This window comes from Glycine soja, chromosome 1 (genome assembly GCF_004193775.1).
Source record: "Glycine soja cultivar W05 chromosome 1, ASM419377v2, whole genome shotgun sequence".
Lineage (NCBI taxonomy): Eukaryota > Viridiplantae > Streptophyta > Magnoliopsida > Fabales > Fabaceae > Glycine > Glycine soja.
This window is the reverse complement of record NC_041002.1, coordinates 55,298,122-55,321,730: the sequence shown is the minus strand read 5'-3', so window position 1 is coordinate 55,321,730 and position 23,609 is coordinate 55,298,122. Positions and strand designations below refer to the sequence as shown.

The following is a 23,609-nucleotide window of genomic DNA, read 5'->3' as shown; positions in this document are numbered from 1 at the left end:
CTTCATCATAAAAAAAGACGTGCTTTAGGCTGAAACAGAATTCCGAAACAGAAGAGGCTAAAGACATTGGTATTCTTTTATCTTGATTAAACAAATAAGTGGGGTAAGTGTTTGTTTAAAAACTAGAAAGGATGTAATTGTCGTTTGAAAGGACCTCTGGAGAGGTGAGTGCAATTTCCCCTAAATTTTATAATGTGGTCCAAGTATGAAAAACCCAAGCAGAAGAGTTTAAAGAGATTGGTCAAACACGATAGAAGAACACACAGCATCAATAGGTTTTACAGCTAAGATATTTTCATATAACCTGTAATAATTCTAAACTGCAAAAAGCATTATAATCTGCGCCCACAGCTAAAATGAGTAGAAATTCAGTAAATCCTCCTTTCCTTAGCCCGCTTCCGGGAATTGCTACCCTTAATCTTCCACTTTTCATTCCCAGCTGGTCGATTTTGTTCTTCAATTTCTCGAACCTTCCGCTTCCTAGAAAAATTAGTTAATGAAGAATAAGTAACCTAGAGAGCATTGGAACATGCATAAACAACTCTCTAATTTAGAGAGGTCTTTTCATATTTAACCAGACAGTAATATCGTTTAAGGCTGTCTTACCTATAGGCTGCAAGGTTTTGATCAGAAAGCAGCTCATCTGCAAGCGTTGCTTTCCTCTCCTTCTTTGTTAATCTGCCTGAGAAAAAGTCCAACGGAGAATCTACAACTGTTCCAACCTGATCATATTCAAAATTTCAAATGATAAAAAAGCTGTCAAATAGAAATTCATATTTTGATGGAAGAAGTAATAACACTCAAACATATGCTTGTGTGATCAAACATATGTAACCGAAAACCTGCCTGGAAATATTTGGGAAGTGTCTTCGATTTGGAATCACCTTTCTTGTAGTGCCGCTTTGGATCAAGGGCAGCCCTCAACTGTAACCATCAACGTACAGGCTTGTTAATGTCCAAGGATAAGAATTGGTGCACAAAACAAAACTAGCAGCTTAACACAAATTTAGAGATACATTCAAATCTCTGCATGTGCGCAAGACTTTTTTTTTCTGATGTTTTTAATCCGACTCAACATTTGTCACTGCATCCTCAAATGAACATAGCCATTGCATGAGAGTTTAACTTGAAATTTTATACAATAATATACATCATTGCATCTTATTTCACCACATCAAGGAAATTTCCAGAAGAGTTCTAAGGTAACACTGTAACATGATATAATTACGAATCAGGGCTGACAATTATTAATTGGTTTTAAATGGGGTAAAGGAAGCAGCAAATACTACTAATCATTGAAACATACAGCATTAGCAACAAGCAAGAATCTAAATTTACATCCTACATAATCCAAGTCCCAGACAACGAGAAGGTTTCTTATAAAAGCAAAAGTAAAACATAAAAAGGACCTAAAATTTTCATTCCAAAACAGTAATAAAAATTTAAATCCTAAATGTTCCTCCATTACCATATCACTTGGAGAAAGCAGAATCATCTACTTTTGCTGCTTTTCACTTTCATTAATTCTTTTCATTTTGAATATAATTATGTATGTGTATGTTATTACACAATCCAAGCTACTTTCACAAAACATCATATTTGACCATATTCAAAAAACCTTGAAGAAAGAAAGGTAGAGATGTTAAAATTCAAAAGCACCTTTAATAACTTCAAATCTTTCTGCAACTCAGGGGTGATGGTTTGGGCCGGCATATTGAACCTGACAGATTAATATAATAAGATAATTACATTTTATACTCCAACTTAAAAAGCAAAAGAGAAACCATAAGAAAAGATAACTGCAAAAAACAGGTTACTATCACTACATCCAGCTAAGCTGTGCAAAAATGAATAGATAAAAAACCAAAGAAAAAAAAAACGGCCATGCTAGCAAACTTGCTTGAGAGAACAATATGCTCATTTGCATACCAATTTTTCCCAGCAGTATCTTTAGCTTGCTTTCTCAGTAACTTGTTTAATTTTCTGGGATCGTTTGGAGGGACGAAAAGGCCATCAACCAGTTCTGAACTGGATTTCCTAACAGTGCTGCTTGATGCCTCAGTTTGAGGTTTGGTATGAGACCCATCAGTGGCTTTGAATGATGATGGAATAGGCAACTGTGGTTGCCATGATAACCCAACAACTGGTTTGTGTGCTGGCATTCCTGAATCAAAGTCAATTGCATAATGAGATCCCAAAAATTATATCTAATAATCACACACAAGAAGAATAACAATCTCAACCACATATGCAATAGGAAGCACTTCTCATATTTGTGTTTAGTTTCACAAAAAAACAACTTTGGAATTAAATAGAAGTTAATGGTGGACTATTCATAATTTGCGGTAGTGTCAAATAACTCCCAATAATATGAGCATACAAAGAAAATTCCAATGAAAAACATACTGTAAAGGTTTGAGTAAGATGCACAAAACAAAGAAATAGACGGTGCATTACCTGAGATGTGTTAGAAAAAATAAATTGATTTAAACAAACCAGTAATGCAAGAAACATATGCAGTTGAGAGAATAAGCTAGCCAGCTAGGTAAGTAAATCGTATGAATAACAAAGGGACAAGCTAAACCAATGTTATCAGACTCAGACCAGTCATTGACTTGGTCAGTGAATCAGGTCACTGGTCAGGAGTAGACCCGATGAGTCAATAGTTGACCCACATGATCTGGTCTATAATAAAAAATTCCAAATAATTCATAACCTGTAAACTCTTTATGCTTAGAAAAAAATAAAATCAAACCATACCTTAAAAAATCTCAAACTATGCTAAATCCAGTAGTCCATTGCCAAGACATTAGTCATAATTAAAGAAATGACAAGGTTTTCATACAAAAGAAAGTCACACATAGAGTTCCAAACAAATAAAGTTTCAAACGTGATAAGTTCCAAACAACTACAATAGCAAATAATCTATTTATGCCCAAGGAGTCAAAGTGGTGTCATCAAATTCAGGCACTCGTATTCAGTCTTCATCCAAGAAATCAGACCTTTCCCCAACCATGATGATTTAATTAACATATTCAGATTTCAAAGGCACCGTGACAAAAAATATTAAGATTTCATCACCCTACACATGGATGCATCCCTCAGACACAATAATATGCATGAAGAAAAAGTAATTATTGTGATTGCAGTAGTAATTGCTCATTATTAAAAAAAACGGATTAATTAAAAATTATCATCATTTATGAATTGTGAATTTCCGAACAGATGACAAGACTTAAGTTGGAACAGCGTCTCAAGAACTCAGCCCTAGCAACAAAAACTATGCCATTACCATTTCATACTGACAAAGTCAATGATAAAAGGGATTGCACGCCTATAGTAATCTTGCACAATAACAACCACAATCATGAACAAAACTACACAACCACCGAGTAATGCTTTGCAGGAACAAAAATCAAGGCAAAATTGAATTATCAGCAATAAGAAATGCTTCATATTTCACCATAAACCTCATTAAACAAATACCTCAGGATGAGATTCCCAGAAATCTCTTAGCCGTACCCGAAACAACTTCTTCAGCGACACTCTCCCACGTTGAGGGGGCAACTTCGCGCCGGATTATGACAGTGCCACCAGTGGAGGCGGTGGCTGGCTTGCGATGTGAGAGAGGGAGTGAGCGTCGAGGGTTTTGAGTGAGGGAGGGTAGTTCGACGTGTTGTGCTGTTTCCCCCCAAATCAAAACGACGCCGTTTTGGTGAATAAGGAAAAAGTACAAATAATTTGCGTGTGAAAAGAAAAGCAAAACTGAAGCTCTTACAACGGTGCACACAGTTATACTAGGCTCTAACCGAGCCAGCCCAGTGAAAAAGAAAGGAACCCTAACACACACTACTTGGGCTACAAGTACGTGCTAGCCCAACAACAAAAAGAACCTCTAATTAATTAACTAACGTTAATTCAAGTTAACAATTGTACTTAGTTATTTGTATATAAACATAATTTCTATACTAAGCATAAATTTTTGAAGTTAAAAAACATTATTTTATTTATTATTATTATTATTTTACACTAATCATATTACTTGAAAAAAATTATGTCAAAAAATAAATAAATTGATTTAATTTGACCATTCTCCGCCCAAATTTAAAGGACTCGAAACTTCTTTCAAAATTTGGTTTTACTGGAAATAATTACATTAGTAGTTGGAATTAATACTCTTTAGATCAAAATATAATAGGTTTTTCACGGTAGGAGAAAATAAGAAAAAAGGGAGAATGTTACACGATATTGGCATGTGCGGATAGTGTAGATGATTATATTTGAATTAATAGAAGCATTACAGTAGAAGGTTTGTAAAAAGGTGTGAATCTGATGTTTGGGACTACATATTTGATAAGAACTAACAACAATAACATTAAATGTCTACTATAAAATGGGGAGACACTTGATTTTTCTAGTATGTTAAGTTCAATATTCACTATATACATTAGAAGGAAAAAAATTGTCTTATAATTTGGAAAGGTAAGTTTTCTCAAGGTAATCATGCTAAACATGCAAGCATGCTTTAAGTAATTGTGTTGCAAGACTTGTGGATTTAGTGTGCTTTTTATAGCATTACATATTCAAACAATGGCATTAACAAGTAAATCATTAACTCCAATATGTATAATTATGTTTTGAAAGCATAAGCTCCCAGAGTGTAACATACAGAAGTAAAAATATATCCAATTTTTTCCGGAAAATTTTTTGAAGATAAATTGAATCTAACTAATAATGAGCTACTGTAATGGTATATATCCTAGATGAAGTAAATACTATCTCAATGTCACAAAAAAGAAAGAAAAATATTTTCCAACAATAATATAAAGTAAACTTTCAGAGTGTTTCAAACTTAATTTGCAATTATATGTCAACACATATTTAGTGTATGGATGTAATCAAGCATGTAATATACATATATCCTATTGCATAATGTGATTGTTAAAAATGTCAACACACATGTTAATTTTGATTATTCTTATGATTATTTAGGAAATGATATGTCAATGAGTATTTTACGGTCCTCACCCCAACTTTACAACATACCTAAAAAAAGACTAATTCTTTGTCAAAAACAAAATATATGAATAATTGATTTCAAGCAAAATTAGTGAAATATATTTGAGAAAATTTCAGATCAATATACAAGAAATTACTCAAATAAAAATATTAGTTAATAAGAGAAATATGAATAATGAATATAATTTTATTTTCAAAATTTAAAATTAAAAATACATACATCTAATTTTTTAAAGAGATCATATATATGAATATTTATATTCATGCACCTACTTTATTTTCGATCTCATTTTTAATTTCGTTTTTCTTCTAATTTCTCTCTCTATTATATCACTTATTAAAAAAAATTACCTTTTCTCTCTTATTTTCTTTTATTTTTCCCTTATTTTTTGTCTTTCTTTTCTACATCTTTCTACTAAAAATTGACATTGACATAATGACATTAAACATTTTTTATCGTATAATTACTAATTAATTTTTATTCTTAACTATTTATAATATAATTATTCTTTTAATGTCTTAAGTTTACAATTCATCCATGATAAATCCATTGTGAGAGGGATTGGAACATGCGATAAGTGAGACTTCTGGGATATGTTTTGTGTTATGGCTTGCGGGGTGTATGGTTAGTGGGGGAATACTTAGTTTATAATTTGTTAAGTATAGCATTTTATATACATTACTGTAGGTTACAGGATATATATAGAGTAGCTAGGGTTTCTTTTGTAAGCCAGAAACAGTGTAAGGGAGGGTACGTACCCCTGTACCCATAATACCCCTTTCTTAATACAATGTCTTTTGCTGATTAAAAGATAAAATAAAATAAAAACATATTTTGCCAAGATTCATTTTGATTTCTACACGAACAGATGAAACTGAAACAGCGTGCTAAAAATGATCAAACACATGAAGCAGCACTTAAATATGATTTCCTTACACTTTTCTATATCGGCGGCGGAACTTTTCTAAACTCACCTCTTCTATTATTTGTATATTAAAGGAACAGTGACTGATATTGTGTAGTATTTTTAAATTTTCTTAATATCTTATATATAAAAAATATGTTATAATTAAATAAAAAACAAAACAATAATGTGACATTTTTTTATTGGAAAAAAATATATATTTTTTCTTATTCTAACTCTAACACAACTCAAGGACATGCATGAAGATAAAAGGAATGTCGACCTAACGGCTAACTCTTTTATTTTTCTTCTTTCTTTTTGGTGACCGAGAATGTCAGGTGTTAAAAACGTGTGAAAGGGACACAGCCAGCCCAAGTTTCTGTCTAAAACTGTTTTCATAAGTCGAATAACTCGTTTCTGTCCACCTTATCTGTTTCTTTCTTCATATGATTCACTTTTTTGGTATAATATTGGGTAATGGCTATTAATTAAGTTCAAATTTATGACCTCATGTTATGATCACTTCTTTATGAAAATTGTTGAATGTGCATCTTATTTTTTTGAAGTATATGGGGTAGAGTGATGAGGGAGAGAGAGAAAGGTAATATAATATGACAAATGATATAATGAGAAATAAAAACAGAGATAAAAAATATAAAAAAAATGAAATAAAAATAAATATACAATAATAATAACTCCTCCGTTATTTCCCTTAATTTTCCCTAGCTTAATCCTAAATCAACTTATCATTTGCCATTCATTTTTTTGTAGGTCAGGTACCCGATCATTGTTTATATTGTTTGTTGCCTACTTCTATATGGAAGAGATGAAAAAACAAAAGAAAAAATAATATGGAAGAGAAAGTTGTGATAGTCCTATGTAATTTTTTTATTAAATAATCCTATATTTTACACAAGTTAATTACAGCGATCGTCATGTATAGCAGAAATTGTCATTATGAATTAGCATTGTCAACTGAATTTACATTTCAACACATTTGCCCAAAAAAATGTTAGTATTGACTCGGTGCACGTATAACATCATATTTATAACTAAATTCTATAATAATCGTAGTATCAATGACGTGAATATTATAGAATATAAGATAAACTCAAGTCAAAATGTAATATTACCTCTTGCCAAAAGGGTACTACATATGTATCCGGCTCGTCGTTTCCTCAAGGCATGTCATTGCCACATAATACTTTTTGGTTTTTTAAATCCACAAAAATCATCGGCTTGAGTATATCTCACCATGAACTCAATTTTAATTATTGTTTCGTAAGCAAACTTGTTGTTTTATTGATTGGACCAATAACTTGTTCATATTCCGTACTTGATTAGATATGCTTGTTCAATACTATTGTTTATTATTGTTTTTTTTTTATATTTTCTTCATTGTTTATTTAAACTTCATAAGTGCATCCCGAACATATTAATTATAATTTATTCAATGTGTGTGCTGTAAATGGATTTGACTCACATCAATAAACCAAAATATCAACAATAATTGAAGTATTAACGTGTCACATGAAACAACGTGTGGGCATATATGAAAATCAAATACTTAAGTTGTGTTTAGATAAATTTGTCTATAAGTATTTATCGAGATATGAGACAATAAAAAATAAATTAAACTTTTCTTATAAGTTAAAATTAACTTATACATTTTAACTTTTATCAAATTTCTTTCATTTAAGTTCTCTAAAAACTGAGGTGCATTAGTTAATTTAAACCTACAAAATAACTATAATTCATTTTATTTTTTATTTAAATTTTCTTCTCAATATCGAGTATGCAAAAAAATATTCAAACAAAACCTTAATCATGCAACAAACTATGCATATGTTTAGAGTTAGATGAAATTATTTTAAATTAACTCTAATAAAAATATTTTGAATTATTGAATTTTTAAAATTCATATGTATGTTAATTTCAATAATACATTTTACAATTAAACATGCTTCATGACCGTGATAAGAATTGACTCTAATATGAATTTTAGTTTTTTACATCTTTCTTTTTTGTTACATCTTTTCTTTTTACATTTTCCATAACATTTTTTTATTATTTCTTTCCTTTCTTTCTATGTATTTATTGTTTCACCTATTTTTCATCCCTTATAAAATGTGAAACTATTCAGTTTTTACTCTTTAAATTGTAAAAAGTATTAATATTTCATATTACCTGGTGATAAATGATTTCTTATTAATATTTAATATAAATATATAAATATATATATATATGTCATTTTTAGTAAATTTATAGTGATGATTTATAATTTAGTTACTAATACTAATAATATCAGTAACAAAATATAAAAACTTATCTCAATTAATACATAATTAGTTTTTATATAATTGTCACAATATTTTTATTACTAAAAGCATAAAGTGCTCTCTTTTGTCAGCAGTTATATATTCCCAACAACGACAACAAGCTTGACCAATAGCTATAAACGTAACTCCAATTCAAGGTTATTATTAGGTTGATGTTACTTACAAGATATAAGATTGATTTAATAGATAAAAAATAGAAATTTATGAAAAGAGTTAAGAAGAAAAATTAAGCATTTAAATTCTTTCGCGAGTGTTTCTAACAAAATTAAAAAAATCAATATTTATCAATAAAAAAATTAATCCCGTGTATATTAACTTAACTATGATGTGAGAAGAAGTGTTCAGTGGCTGAAATATTAATCAGATGCTCGGTTGCTCCTCTCTGGCTATAATGCTACATCACCAAACAATCACTTCTCCTTTTCCTCCCTAAATAAAGAAAGACAGGATAATGATTAATTAAGATGTAGCAGATAGGATAAGTACAGAATAATTAAGATTATTATCACTTGTGGGCATGACATCTATACTCTATAGCCGCCCTCTACCAACATGTTGTAGATAACTCCACAAATTCAACCGCTTGTTTTAACTCCAATCACATCAATATACAATATAACTTTAAAATTATTATATCGTTTATAATTTTTAAAATTTAATTATTGTTAGATTAAAAAAAATTTCACACAAATTATATATATAAAATTTTATATTAATCTAAAATTATATTTTATTTTATTTATATAGATTAAAATCAATGAAATATAAAATATTTTAAAATATATTAAAATATAAATAATTTAATTATTTTCTTGTTACTCAATTTCAATAAAATATGACAAACAATTTTAAAAATATGTAAATATAATTTAACAAGTCAGATCAATAAAATTCGCATTCTATATCAAGTCATACAAATTATATAACTTTAACAATATTATATCATATTAATCTAAAATTATTTATTATTTTATTCATATATATTAAAAATAATATAATATAAATATTTCAGAATATAATAAAATATAAATCATTTTATTACGTTTTTGTTGCTGTTCAATTTTAACATTGATGATATTAATAATATGTAAATATAATTTACCTGAAAGATTAATTAAAATCACATTTTATATCAAATTATAAAAATTATGTAATATTATCAAATTTATATTAGTGTAATTTAATCACTAGATAATATTTTTTTTTTAAAATTTATCATTGGATTGAAAGTTCATTTTTCATATATCATATATACAAAAATTTATATTAATAAAAAATTATTTGTTATCTTGTTCGTAAAGATTAAAATAGACTTAATATAAATATTTTAAAATATACTAAAATATGAATTATTTAATTACTTTATTTTGTTATTTAATTTTGATAAAATTTTACACAAATGATGTTTGTAATATATAAATATAATTCAATATTTAAAAATCATATTTTATATCAAGTTATAAAAATAATGTAATAGTTGTTATATAAAATAATTTAATCTTTTATATATATATATACCCTCATTTACAAAATAAATAAGATGTTTTTTTAGTGTAACATCGATTATTAACTATGACAAAAGAAGGAAAACCTGCAAATCCATTCATATTCGTTTTCAGTTTTTTACTTATAAATAGTATGTTTTGATAGAAAGAAAGAAAATACAATGATATATTTTTAATATTTATTTGATCAAAGTAAAATGAATAACGCTTTTTAAAATATTTCTCCCTCTCCTCTTTATTTTAATTTTAATTTTAAACTTTTTTTCTCTTCATTTTCTTTCGATCAAATAAATAAAAGATTACGGCCATAAAAAAAATAAAAGATTCCTATTTATTTAATATTATTGTTATATAAAAGTCAAAACTAATAAAATAACTTATTAAATAAATTATTTTTTATTTAGATTACATATATTATTCATGTAGATCTTATGTTCCCACCGAATAAGATTATTATTATTTAAACAATTTTTTTACATCATTTGTAATATTGTATATAAGGTAACTATTGATTTGAGTGTTTTTAATTTTATTTTCTAAAAAAATAATATATATATATTAAATACTAAAAATTTAAAAATAAAAATTATTTTTTAAAATTAAAATAAAAAATAAAAACAGAAAATAAATACTCAAACTAAACTAAGCGTCACCTATTTCCTATTTCTCATTTGTTTTTGTTTTTTATACACACGTTTCAAAATGCACTCTAAAATTAAAGGAACAGCTTTTCTTTATCTCAAATTTGTGTCGAAAAACATTTTTAATAATTAATTTTTATAAGAACAATTTTCAAATTATTAATTGAGGCGAGTTAGTTGCTCTCTCTTTAACTAATAAACTCAACAGAATGTTTTTGTCTGCATTATACATACGGACATACCCAATCTAACGCTTAATTAAAATTAAACGTGCTCTGATGGGAAATGGCCACTCTCTCTACCTCCTTTCCCTATATATTCAATCAAGCATGAATAGGATGCCAGATCAGTTTGTAAAGGGTTATTCTATTTTAAGAAGATATTTAATTTTATGATTTTTTTTTATCTATTTTCATTACATTATTCAACTATTTCACTACTTTTTTTCTCATTATATCTATCTCCCCAACTTGTAAAACAATTTGTAAAAACAAAAAAAAAACAATTTGAGCTCTTATAATATCTACCCTACTCATTTCTACTGGTGTCTCATGCATTAATAGGAATTTAATTTAATTTTGATAATTTTAATTTGTTTTACATAAAAAATTTCTCTGTTAACCTATTATAAATATATTAGTTTATTCAGGGATAAGTTACACTTATTAATATATTTGATATAAAATAAGTTTTTAAATAGGTTAAGAAGTTATATTATACTTTTAAAAAGATTAACCCTGTTAGAAGAAAAACTTATAACAAATAACATATCACGACTTAATTCTTAATTAAATTTCTTAAACATACTAAACTTATTTAAACAAAATCATATTGGGTGAAGCCTACTTCCACGTCTAATATCGTAGAAAACAAACTATATAATTTAGTTAAAAACTGATTAATTAATTAATTGGGTAAATTTCAATTAACGTTATTCTCTTTTCAATTTCCATTCATTAATTAATGACATGTACGTACACTTTCCGCGAGTACTATATATATATATATATATATAGAGAGAGAGAGAGAGAGAGAGAGAGAGAGAAAAGAGAGTTTTTATAGAGCTGACCATAATTTGAGAATTTTGATACGTTAATTTTTTAATAAATCAAAATATGTTATTTTTTTTCAAATTAATTATTGATTATTATTTTTTAGAATTTTAAAATTATAACTTTTTAAAGTAAAAAATATGATTAAAGATAATTTAAAAAGTATGTATCCTAAAATTATTTTAGTTACTTTTAAAAAAAATTAAAACCTAAATCCCAAAATATTTTTTTATACAAAGTGTAAAAAATGTTAGGATTCAGACTTCTAAAATTATTTTTAATCATATTTTCTAATTTAAAAGAGTTGTAATTTTAAAATTTTAAAAATAATAATCAAGGACTAATTTAAAAAAAAAATAATTAATGAGAAAATAAAATATAATTTAATTAGTTAAAAAATTAATAAAATTCCTAAAATTATTGAATCACCGTAAAAACCCTCATATATTGAATAAAATTATTCTGAAAAGTGAAAAGTACCTAATATTTTTTGTGAGTATAGTCAAAAGGTACTTTGAGTCTTTGACCTTCGGAAGACATTTGCCTAGTTGGTAATTAATTAGCATATAACAATTAGCCTTTCCACCGCTTCATCCTTCAACTTCAGTCTTCGACAACTCTATCTTTCTTTCTCATTCGGCCAAAATGGCCAAGAAGGTTTACCCTCAGGATCCCACTTCCTCTCCCTGCATGTCCCATGGACCAGAAACATATACCCTTTGGATGAAATCACTTATTCTCCACTCTAACGGTTGCACCGTCTATGATTCAAATGGTGTCATCGTTTATCGCGTTGATAACTATGACACAAAGGGTAGAAGACACGTTAACCTTTTGGATCTGCGAGGCAGAGTTCTCTGTACCATACACAAGGTAATTAATTAATTAGTTGTTGGTATTGCATGTGTCAACTTTGTAAATTATTAAATTAAATTAGATCATTCAATACGGTTTCAATTAACTTGTTCTAATTTCGACCATATACTTACTTTGCAGAAACTACTTGCTTTTGGACGTTGGGATGTCTATAGAGGTAGTGATAATTCTAACTTCAAAACCCAGGAGAAGCCGTGGTTTCAAGTTAAAAGATGTTATAAGATGGTCACAAGAAAAATAACGTGCCAGATTACAGTGGAGTGCCAAAAGTACTGCATAAAGAAAATCGGTGGCAAAACAACATTTCAGATTGTCAACATAGATGGAGACACGGTTGCCGATGTACGCAATAATTTCTTTTTTCCTTTTGTGTTCTGATTCATTAATATTGTGATTTTTTCAAAAATAATTTCGACTTTGGTGTTGAGATCTAAAGCTTTGCCTGAAATGCACGCACCACATTAATATTGATCATTAATATATATAGTATACTAAAATATAATGGAGGAAAGTGATATTTTGCCTTGATTTTTAGTTTATTTTGACAACATGCAGGCAAAGCAAAAACACTCGTCATCGGGAGTTGTGCTGGGTAATGATGTTCTAACGTTGGATGTGGAGGGCGGAATAGATCATTCTCTCATAATGGCTCTTGTCATTGTGTTCGGATTAATCTGCGGCAGAATGTGATTTTGTGAATAGTATCTCTCTCTATATATAATATATATATTCTGAGATCAGCATGCACTCTCATGGCTTCGCTGTATCTGAAACCTGATTATGTAATCCTCATCGTTGCTTTTCTAAATTTTCTCCAAATAAACAGTTTTGTAGACCGTATTTGACTTTATTTTTATTACTGTACATACACAGAAGACTGTGATGAGTTCCGTTAGGAATTCGGTATTATAGTGAATGGTGATGAATTTGGATACGTTTCTCTTTTCTCATATTGTGTTTATGTTCGGTGTAAAATCACGAAAGGCACAAAACTAGATGAAAAACTTGGCCTACCATCCAGTCATCTACTATATATATTCATTTTAACAAAAAGGTTATTTAAGTTACCTAAGTAAAAATAAAATTAAACAATAGAAGATTTGGTGCAATTAAGGGATTGTACTAACCACCTTTAAGTACATAAGAAAATTGCACTAATCATCCACTTTAATTAAGATTGTTTAACTCCATTTGTCCTTCAGATAAATTTTAGACAATCTTTTCATAGAAACAATAACTTCCACACCCTAGTTTAGTGACAAGTATATAGTTGACTAAAATAACCTTTTTTTTTTTTTTTGTCTCCTGATTAAAAAAAAGACACATAATTAAAAAGTAACTTATACTTTCTATTATTATTATTATTATTATTATTATTATTATTATTATTATTATTATTATCTATTTGGAGGAAGGGATGGGGCCGAGAAAAGAATAGAAAACAGAGACAAGTGATTTGGTCTTAATTAATACGATCACTTATTTGTAGATGCATATGCATTTGAAACAAACAAACATGAAACATTTAATTTTGTGCAATACAATACCATACACCAATTCAATGGAAGATTTAAAATTTATAAAAAAAAAGTGGCACTCAAACCTTTTTATTCTATATACACATATATCTCATTGATCAAAATTGTATATTCATTTTATTTTATATATTATTGTAATAATACAATACATATTAGAAATCTTATTGTAAATACAGATTATTCCGAGGAAAAAATAGGTGAAACTTATATCCTTTATTATATATAAGTTTCTTTTTTAACAATCAAAGAGGAATGTATATATATATATATATATATATATATATATATATATATATATATATATATATATATATATAAGTACAAGAGTTATTCTGACACATATACAAAAGGTGATACTTCACGAAAAAAAAACAATATCAAGATTCAAGAAGAGATACATTCTAAAAGACTAATACACCATTCTAAAAGTAACAACTAGAAGTTCCTGCCTTAGCTTTGAACTATGTACATGGCCGAAATTTTATAAGATCCAGACGAAGGAAATCAAAGGAATCGTTTTGAAATAAGATACTATATATATATTACTGTTAGAGGTATATAAAACAATTACACATCAACTGTAAGAACCATACCATCACATGCCAAAACTACATCCAAGCCTTTTTTTATTTACCTCTGGCTTACCAAAGCCTCTATTTTACTAATAATGAACACCGGTATTACATGAAAAAACAACAACAAACCAGGCCCAAGCGAAAAAACTAACATAAATGTGAGATAAATTTAATATAATACAAATTATAATGTTTTGTATGGAAAAAGATCGAATGTGAGTGAAAATATCTCAACTCACACCTGCAGCCCCTTCATTTTAGATTCTAGAAGTACTAAAATGGACAACAAACTAGTTTATACGTTGAAAATTAATTGAAATTTAGTTTGGTTTGTGATTAGTTTTTCTCAAAATAATAATGATGATGCATGGAATAGATTTAATTTTCAAAAAGGTACGTACAATGCCTTGACTTTAGACGTTGATTTATAGCTTAACAGATATTAATCACAACGGAGATATTTATTAGGGAAATGTTTTATGAACACTCTTAATCTCTCATTTTATGTTTAGAAAGAGAAAAAAATAGAAGAGAAATGTATCAATAATAATAGATATAAGTGAAACAAAATTTGTATGCACACAAACCTAATACTACAATTAATAAGTAATATTATACGAGAGAAAAAAATAAAATTGGCAGAAATAGAAAGTATCAAATAAATGTTTATAATTTTGAAGAATTTGTATTTCAAATTTCTATTTATAATTATACTTCAAAAATTAATTTACTATAAAAATAAAACTAAATTTAAAGTGTTATTTTAAATATAACTAATTTAATCAACAAATCATTAATTTAAGTGATACTGTTGACTTAAAATTAAAAAATATAACTAATTTTAAAAAATCATCTAAATCTACCAATCAAGAGCTGGGAACACTGATGTTGACCAAATATTTAGGGTTACATACTCTTCTGAAAATTTGATACGTGAAAGATAAAGCGGTGATTGATTGAATATTCCATCGGTGGGAAGCCAAAACCGTCTCATCAGGTAAGAGCATGCCTGTTTTGAAAAGTATTTCTGAGCCACAGAGCCAATTCTCATCCCGCACTTTAATTGGACAAAATAAGTAAATAATTAATCAAATTATATTATTATAATTTTAATAATTACTCTATTATTTAATAATTTTTAATAAATAATATTTTCTTAAAACTCATTCTTAAATTAATTTTTTTATACGCATATAAATTTTCATATTAATATAAAATTATTTATTATCTTATTCTTATAAATAAAAGATCGACATAACATATATTTTAAAATATAAAAAAATATGAATTATTTGATTTTTTTATTTTTTAATTTTAATAACATTTGACATAAATGATATTAATTATGTAATATATGATTTAACATTCAATCAATAAAAATTATATTTTATATTAAATTATAAAAATAATATAATAAATATAAAAATTATTTCAGTATAATTTAATCTTTACTTGTGTATATATATATAGGTTAGATTTAATATAATATGAAAATAAAAAAGAGAGAAAATCATTGTTTTCACTTTTTTCCTGCAATGCCATATCTTCAGTTTTACATATTTGACAAAATTTTGGCGGTGAGCAAGTTGATTGACAGCCCCCCGCCCCGAATATACACATTCCATCATCTCTAATCATATGCCTTCTTAGATATATGGCAGACAGACACAGAAATTAAAGGTAAAAATATCATTTTACTTACTTTAATTTCAATGAGTCAACTACACAGTAATGTACATGATACTTATTTTTTTTATTTTTTTTTCATTTGTTCATGCCTTCCCCAGCCTTGCCTTTCCTCTGTCAGCCTTAAACTTTCCACGGAACGTTCAATGCCACTTTTTGAAGTTTCAATTTCTGCACATTTTTTGGATGGTATACTGTACTGAGTATTATTTTAATAATAAGCCAGCATGGTATTATTTATATAATATTTATATTCTTAATATAAATCTAGTATTTTTATATTGGTCTCTAACTTGTTCCAATATTTTTGCTTTTTTTTTAAAATAAATATCTACCAAAAATATATAAATTATTTACTATTTTAGATTTTTTTTGGATAATCACAATATTGGTCCCTTAATATATATATTAGCAAAAATTTAATTCTCAAAATAACAAATTATGATTTAATTTATAAATGTGTAAAAAATATGATAATTATATCTTATGATGTATGTGCTAGTCCAAATAATAACTTCAAATATCAGTAATTTTACTACAACATCTCACATGATTGTTTATTTACAAGAAATATTGGTTAAACTCTAATAAAAGTAAAATAGCCTTCCAAATCAAAATCCAGGAATGGATAACAAGTAAGAAAAGCATTAACACTCTATAATGTTCATTTTAGGGTGGGGATCCCTAACTAGATGTGCAAAATAATAGTGATCTGATTTTTATACTCTTATGTTGATAAAAATTGGATTACCGAAAAAACACATATAGAATTTATTAAGTTTAATAAAATATTATGTTTTAATATTATCATTAAAGTTTATTGTATTTAATATTTAATAAATATAATAAATACTACATTAAATACATATATTATATTTATTAAAACATATTAAATATGTATATATATATATATATATATTAAATACATATGTTAAAGCATATATTAAAGACTGTTGAATATATATGTACATATAAAGTGGAGAGGATGAAAATGTTTCAAGTACTGTCTACATTAGTGATGAATATGATTTGTACAAAATCATACATGGCATAAGAAGTGAGAGTGATTAGTAGATTCATGATACATCATGGTAGAGAGCATTGAAATGTTTAAGTGCATCCTTAGATTCATCAAAGAAACTTGAGGTGTTATATTATATTTTGAAGGATTATAATTTATTGTAGGCACTATGTCGATTTAGATTTTGATAATAATAATAAAAAAAACTCCGTGTTTCCACTTGCAGGGTGGGTGATAAGTTGGTTATCCAAATTTTAAATTGTTGTAGCTCCATGTACTATAGAAGTTGAATACATGGCAGCTATTTAGGCATACAAGTAATGGTTGATAAAAGAATTCTTCCCAAGTTCATCAAGCTTAAAATTGGGGAAGGCAAAACTACAACAAAACAAGTTAAAGGAACCACTAGAGGAGCATTTTCAGCTCGTAAAGTAAAATAAATGAGAGTTTGTTTTAATATCAATTAAAAGATGCAGTAATGGATGAATACATATGCAAGAGACATAAATTTTAACAATAAAGGTCAGATAAAAAAATTATATCAATAAAAGAACTGATCATTTGTATTATATATTAATAGATACAATAAAGATTAAAGAATATGTATGCTTATAAAAGCAAAAAAGACACAAGAAAACAGCTGATCCTTGTTTACCGAACATGAGAGCAAGAGAGAACCATTGGTAACAACTTGGGCATTACAAATTAACTGATAACTTTGTAAAATGATACCCAATGGGGAACACATTTAGCACTTGGAAGCAAATATCAAGGGCAAGAAAAAAAAATTACATGTATTTTACCATTTTATACATTAATTTATTTGTTAAGAAATGTGTTTAGTTGCAAAGGCCGCTGCTTCAACTATGCAATGCAGGCTCCAAGATATCAGGAGGAACTTATTAGCCTTTCTGGAGATTCCGTACAGTCATAACGAGCTTTTGTCTTTCACCTTCTACCTCGGCAAAATTGAGGCTCATTTCTAAGTATCTCTCTTGCATCTCTTTAAGTTCGCTTTCCATTGATTTGTTTCTCTCCTTCAATGATGTTAGCTCGGTTAATAAGTCAGCAAGAATGCTATCTGAAGTATCCATTATGGAGGTTCCTGCTTCTTTCTCCGGCAAGTTTACGTTACTGCCATGGCCAGAAAATAATTAATAACTGAACAATTCAATGGCTTGAATTCATAAAATTACAAGAGTAACATAGACAAACTGAAAATTCACCAAATTGTTACTAAATTGTTAAACAATGTCTACTTAATGCCATAGGGAGAGAAAAAGGGCATTGAAGGAAAGTAGAAAAGTATTCAGACCTCTTGAATAACAATGCAACCCCAGAGGAAGATGCAGCAGCATTGAGATGCTCAACTGTACTTCTATCCTGAACCACCTGTTTGAAGGGCATGCCAATATACATTTATTCCAGATAAGTAATTTGCTTCATAAATCAACAATTCAATAATGAAAGTCTAATTTTTCCAAGCAACATTGGGTTAGTAATTCAAACTTCATGGAACAAATGAGCTTCGTCCTAAGAAAAATGGAACTTCAGTTCTCAAAAATATAATTAGAAATCTTTATATTGCAATATGCATAAATTCTAATCACTAACGGGCTTAAAATTCAGTACTGTCTATAAAGTGCACTAGCATTATATGATTATACCTTCTGCAAAGCAATACTTTGGTTGAATTCCTCCAATTTGTCCTCCAGCTCCTCAATTTTGGTCTGGAGTTCCTTTTCCTTCTTCAAGAATGAAGTTGTTGAAGTTTCCAAGGCAGTTTCCTTTGACTGTATCATTCCCTGCCATAAACAATCCTTTTTATTAACATGCTCACTTCAATTACCACAAGTAAATTAATTTTATCCTAAGAAAGCACATAAGAGTAAAAAAAGGGACAGTAGATGAAATTATGAAAATATTAACATTTGGGCATCATGCATTTTTCTAAAATGTCCCATCTCTTCAGACTATTAGTATCTGAAACCTTACCTCAAGTGTTTTTATTTTCTCCCTCAGACTGGCTATTTCCTTTGAATTCTGAGGAACTGAAGCAGTTTTTTTGTTCTTTGGAATATTTTTAGTTCCATCAGTAAGTTGTGCGCGTCCATTACTTTCCCTGAACCTCTTCTCGGTGCTGATTAAAGCATCATCTTTCTTCTTCAATTCACCCTTTAGCTGCAAAACTTGCTTTTGTAGTTTTTCTTTCTCAATTTCGTCCTCAGAAAGAGAGAGTTTCAGGTCACTGTACTGAGCTCTAACAGCCTCCAACTCTGATTGCAAGACTCTAATCTCTTTTTCTTTTTTATCCTTAAGATGTCTCATTCTGTTTAGCTCATTAAGTGACTGTTCTGCCTCCTTCTTCAACAATGCAATTGTACCCACCAGTTCATTTCTTTCCACAGTTCCTTTCTGTACGAGTGCCTCAGATTCCTCAATTGATTTTTTCATAGCTTCCAAGTCAGTTCTTAAAATTTCTTTTCCTTCTACTTGATCATGTAAGCATGAAATATCCTCATTAAGCTTTCCATTCTCAGATTTTAGTAACACGATCTCATTAGAGAAATCCCTAATAACTCGTTCCTCGTGCTTCTTCTGATTTTGAAGCTGCTTGGACTTGTCCTCAATTTCCAACAACATCTGTTGTATCTGAACTTTCATCATATCTATTTGGTTCGAAAGTTGGTTCAGTTTTACCTCATAATCAGCTTTAGATGACTCCAGTTCTTCTTTGACATTATGCAGCTTTTCTTCCAGTAATCTTTTCTGTGCACGCACTTCACTTGCTTCTGTCAATGCTTTCATGGTAGCCTTCTCATTCACATCAAATGTGGTGGTCATTTGCGAGGAGAGCCTTTGGAATTCCTCTTGAAGCCTCCCAGCAGTTTTAGCATTTTTCAGTCTGGTCTTTCGCAAAGCTTCCTCAGCTTGGATGGCTCTTTTCTCTTGTTCAACTTTGTCATGCATCACTGCTTCTAGATCAGCTTCAAATCCTTGTGCTTGTTTCTCCATTTCCTCCTCTAATCCTCTGATATGGCTTTCAAGTGCCTTAATGGTAGCCAGAGAATTTGAGAAGTCTTCTGATTGTTCCTTGAGTTGATCTTCCAGATTCTTGATGTGGTTTTCAATGTCATTCATTGTAGCAGGAGGAGATGAACATTCATACTGCATTTTCAACTGTTCTTGCAGATCGCTTTGCTCCAGCTTATATGCAAGGCCATGGTTTTCCTGCTTCAGTATCTCATAGTCCAGTGCAAGCTGTTCCATCTGCATCTCTAACTCATCTTTGTCTCTCCTATACATCTCTATTTCACCATAGAGGTCTACTATTTTCTTCTCCAGTAAGTGTGTCTCACTGGCTTCAGTGTGTTCCTTAACAAGCTCCTCCAATGCTTTCTGTTCTTCGTCATCATCCGTTTCACATTTAGAGAGGTTTTTCCTTTTCTCTTGGGAATTTTTATCCTGCTCATTTATATAGGAATGGTTAGATATGTCCCTATTTTTCTGCTCCAACATTTCATCCAGATCTTGCACTGCAAGAACCAGTTCGGCATTAGATTCTTGCATCTTCTTTAACTGTAATCGGAGATTTGCGTTTAGGTCCTTCTCATAATCCAATTCTTGTCTTATTTCTTCAACAAGAGCATGAAGATCTCCACCTTCCAATTGTGATCTGTTCCTCACTTTGGCCTCATCCATGCGTTTCTGAAAAGACCTGAGATTGTCACATTCTGTCCTGAGTGCTTCCTTTTCCTCTTTCAAGACGATGACTTCTTTCGCAAGATCCTGCCCTCTTTTGCATTCCTTCACAATTTGCTTCCTGAGGGTCTGTAATTCCAAGTCTGACACATTCACCTGCCTGGCCAAAGCAGCAAGTTCAGCCTTGAGACTTTCAATCTCTAAAGGAGAAGGTTGTTGGTTGCTTTCCTTCGGGAGAGAATTATGATGAGAACCATATGTTGAATCATCTGTACTTAGCCTATGCTCCGAACCCGCTGACCAGTCCCAGTGTGATCTCTGATGTACATCATGCATTGATGTTGAGGCATTGAGAGCAAGGTTTTGAGGTTCTGAAGCATGGTGTAAAACTGGGTCTGGAAGAAACCTTTTTGTGTTGAGGTGGATGTTCTTTTTTCTAGGTCCAATTTCCCGGGGAGTATCAAATCCAGAGCTGTCATCAGAACTTGACAATGTCATATCAGAGCCACTAGATGTCCTATAATTAGAACTCAATTCAGCTCTATTGATGATTGCTTTGGCAGACACATCCTGCAAACAAAAAAAGAAATGGATGAATCATGTACTTAGAAACTAGAAAGGACATGCCAGTTTAATTTATAGTATATCAATTAAAGAAATAGATAAATGTGTACTTAGAAAGGACGTGCCAGTTTAATTTATATATCAAAGAAATTTTCAATTATGAAAGCATGACATTTACTTAAATAACATTTGCCTGCACCCTTCTTCCCAAAAGAGGAAAAGAAAAAGTGAGACAAATTATCACATAGGCTGAGACATAAAAAGAAGTGACAAAATTCATAGCCCAAAGGGTGAAATTCATACTTCAGAAGAACAACTTCTACTTGTTTCATCCTTATTGCCGTTGCTTAATTGATTCCTTGAGCTCCTATCATCGGACTTTAGTTTCACATCTTCACATTCTTCTTCCTCTCTGCAAATGTTACCGAACAAGAAGAAACCACATCATCAAAAACTGAGTTGAGGCAAACTCTAAAACCTGAAAGGCAAAAATAACCATGGCAATTCCCCCTTTGTACCTTCGATCACCGTTTTCTTGCAGCCTCTGAATTGATACCTGTTTGTTAAGCACCAAATAAAATTTACCAAGATCAACATTGCTTTAACTTATGTCTTACTCAAACTTTTCATTAGTTTTCCCTGAAATTTCAAGTAACTTCACATCTGGACCACAATTTTGTTTTTTTTAGAAAACAAAAATAATCAGAAAGAGAGCAAATACTAACATGCAAAACAGCATCACAGTGAGAAATCCTGATGGGAAGAGCGACAGAGGAGGGCTTAGTGGCTTCCACATAATCAGCAAAATTCATAGAAACCTCCCCAATGGAACTAGCTTTTGGTAACCCCTGCATAGAGTGCAGAAATTAGATCACATTGACAAAAAGAAACTAATTGAACAATATATGATAGAGAAAAAAAAATCATACCGTTGAAACCAAAAAATGATATATTTTGTCATTGATTTTCCCAGTCTTGGGTTCTTGAATAAACTTAACAGTTTCATAGACCGGATTTTCCCATCTACAAGTTCTATCTCGAACTGTAGCTTTCTCTAATTTCGTAGTTGGCTTTCCAATGTCCCCTGGAACTATAGACAGCACCAATGCATCCATCCCAGATTGAAACACCTGAAATTTCATCACCAAATGCAACCACTCTTTTTACCATCTCATTCCAAACCAAATATAATTCAGCACCATAATAAGTACATCGTCAAAATTCAGATTCTATTCCAAACTCCCATTTTCATTTTTCAAGAAAACAAAAATAAGGGCTAAAAAAAATTGTCTCTTTTTTTGGAATGAGACTACAGGCCCGAGACAACTTATCCACACCTGTTGGTGAAAAAATGGTTTCTCTTTTTAACTCAATTAAAATCCAGAGAAGGAAGAGGAAAACTGAAATTCAGAGGAATATGAAAGTGACCTGGGTGGCATGGAAGTGCAGCTTGAAAACAGCTTTGACCCTGTTCTTCTCGCTTCTCCATCTTGCAGAACGAAACATCTCGTTCACTCACTCCCCTGCAAGTGGATTCCTTCAATGTGGTTCAACTCATTGGCCCAAAGCGAAACAGAGAGAACGTGGAAGGAAGCAGAATGGGAACAGAGAATGAGGGTGATGAAAACTGGAAGCAAACAGAGTAAGGTGGATCTGATGTTGTGCTTCGTTGCTCCTCTGTTGTTGTCGTCTCTGTTCTGTTCGCAGCAACGGCTTATAAGAAACAGATGATGACATATACTTAATATTTATATTTATTTTATATATTGAATTGAAGCGGAAACTTCTATTTCTAAAATATAGTTTTTTTTTTTTAACTTCATTAAAGAAATAATTCGGTGAAAAATGTTTTTTTTTGGTAAAGAAGACGATCATGTATTTTTTTTAGTTATATTATTACGGACTTGTGCTTTTATGGGTGGCTAAAGGGACCGGACAATAACGTATCTTCTCATTTGACAATATGTCCATAATACCCTTTATTGTCGGTTTTTTTTTTTTATTATTGAATTGAAAAACAACAATTCCTGTGCATATGGTATGAAATGGACTATATTATATGAGAGTTGTTGAATGCTTTTAATTTGAAATATATATCTGGTTAATACTAGTAACGAAGAAAACAAGGCGTAGGAGTAATCCATGGGAAAAGAAAATTTGTCTTGGCCGTGAAAGGGAAGTTAGAG

At 29.6% G+C, this 23,609-nt stretch overlaps 3 protein-coding genes across 3 annotated transcripts; 1 reads left to right on the top strand and 2 right to left on the bottom strand.

The window, feature by feature from the left end:
* Positions 1 to 143: 143 nt before the first annotated feature.
* Positions 144 to 3,747, bottom strand: LOC114424572 (rRNA-processing protein fcf2-like). The gene is made up of 6 exons (XM_028391430.1): positions 3,487 to 3,747; positions 1,930 to 2,164; positions 1,660 to 1,720; positions 847 to 924; positions 607 to 722; positions 144 to 480 (listed from the first exon to the last, which is right to left on the bottom strand). Exons 2-6 carry the CDS (start codon positions 2,160 to 2,162, stop codon positions 369 to 371), a joined length of 600 nt encoding a protein of 199 aa, XP_028247231.1. The 5' UTR covers positions 2,163 to 2,164; positions 3,487 to 3,747; the 3' UTR covers positions 144 to 368.
* Positions 3,748 to 12,068: 8,321 nt separating this feature from the next.
* Positions 12,069 to 13,287, top strand: LOC114405891 (protein LURP-one-related 4-like). The gene is made up of 3 exons (XM_028368410.1): positions 12,069 to 12,334; positions 12,458 to 12,679; positions 12,893 to 13,287. The coding sequence occupies exons 1-3, from the start codon at positions 12,107 to 12,109 to the stop codon at positions 13,025 to 13,027; spliced, it is 585 nt and encodes a 194-aa protein (XP_028224211.1). The 5' UTR covers positions 12,069 to 12,106; the 3' UTR covers positions 13,028 to 13,287.
* A 4,406-nt stretch (positions 13,288 to 17,693) lies between these two features.
* Positions 17,694 to 23,150, bottom strand: LOC114424562 (myosin-11-like). The gene is made up of 9 exons (XM_028391420.1): positions 22,852 to 23,150; positions 22,353 to 22,553; positions 22,149 to 22,271; positions 21,942 to 21,979; positions 21,727 to 21,835; positions 19,153 to 21,429; positions 18,825 to 18,962; positions 18,473 to 18,549; positions 17,694 to 18,291 (listed from the first exon to the last, which is right to left on the bottom strand). The coding sequence occupies exons 1-9, from the start codon at positions 22,927 to 22,929 to the stop codon at positions 18,060 to 18,062; spliced, it is 3,273 nt and encodes a 1,090-aa protein (XP_028247221.1). The 5' UTR covers positions 22,930 to 23,150; the 3' UTR covers positions 17,694 to 18,059.
* Positions 23,151 to 23,609: the final 459 nt, after the last annotated feature.

What these genes read in the sequence shown, in the direction of transcription:
- LOC114424572 (XM_028391430.1), bottom strand. Translation starts at nt 2,162, where the DNA reads ATGCCAGCACACAAACCAGTTGTTGGGTTATCATGGCAACCACAGTTG. An exon ending in GATACTGCTGGGAAAAATTG is followed by an intron (nt 1,721 to 1,929) that starts GTATGCAAATGA and finishes TTAATCTGTCAG; the next exon opens with GTTCAATATGCCGGCCCAAA. An exon ending in CAAAACCTTGCAGCCTATAG is followed by an intron (nt 481 to 606) that starts GTAAGACAGCCT and finishes TAATTTTTCTAG; the next exon opens with GAAGCGGAAGGTTCGAGAAA.
- LOC114405891 (XM_028368410.1), top strand. Translation starts at nt 12,107, where the DNA reads ATGGCCAAGAAGGTTTACCCTCAGGATCCCACTTCCTCTCCCTGCATG. An exon ending in TTCTCTGTACCATACACAAG is followed by an intron (nt 12,335 to 12,457) that starts GTAATTAATTAA and finishes CTTACTTTGCAG; the next exon opens with AAACTACTTGCTTTTGGACG. An exon ending in ATGGAGACACGGTTGCCGAT is followed by an intron (nt 12,680 to 12,892) that starts GTACGCAATAAT and finishes GACAACATGCAG; the next exon opens with GCAAAGCAAAAACACTCGTC.
- LOC114424562 (XM_028391420.1), bottom strand. Translation starts at nt 22,929, where the DNA reads ATGTTTCGTTCTGCAAGATGGAGAAGCGAGAAGAACAGGGTCAAAGCT. An exon ending in TGCACTTCCATGCCACCCAG is followed by an intron (nt 22,554 to 22,851) that starts GTCACTTTCATA and finishes ATGAAATTTCAG; the next exon opens with GTGTTTCAATCTGGGATGGA. An exon ending in ACTGTGATGCTGTTTTGCAT is followed by an intron (nt 21,980 to 22,148) that starts GTTAGTATTTGC and finishes CTTAACAAACAG; the next exon opens with GTATCAATTCAGAGGCTGCA.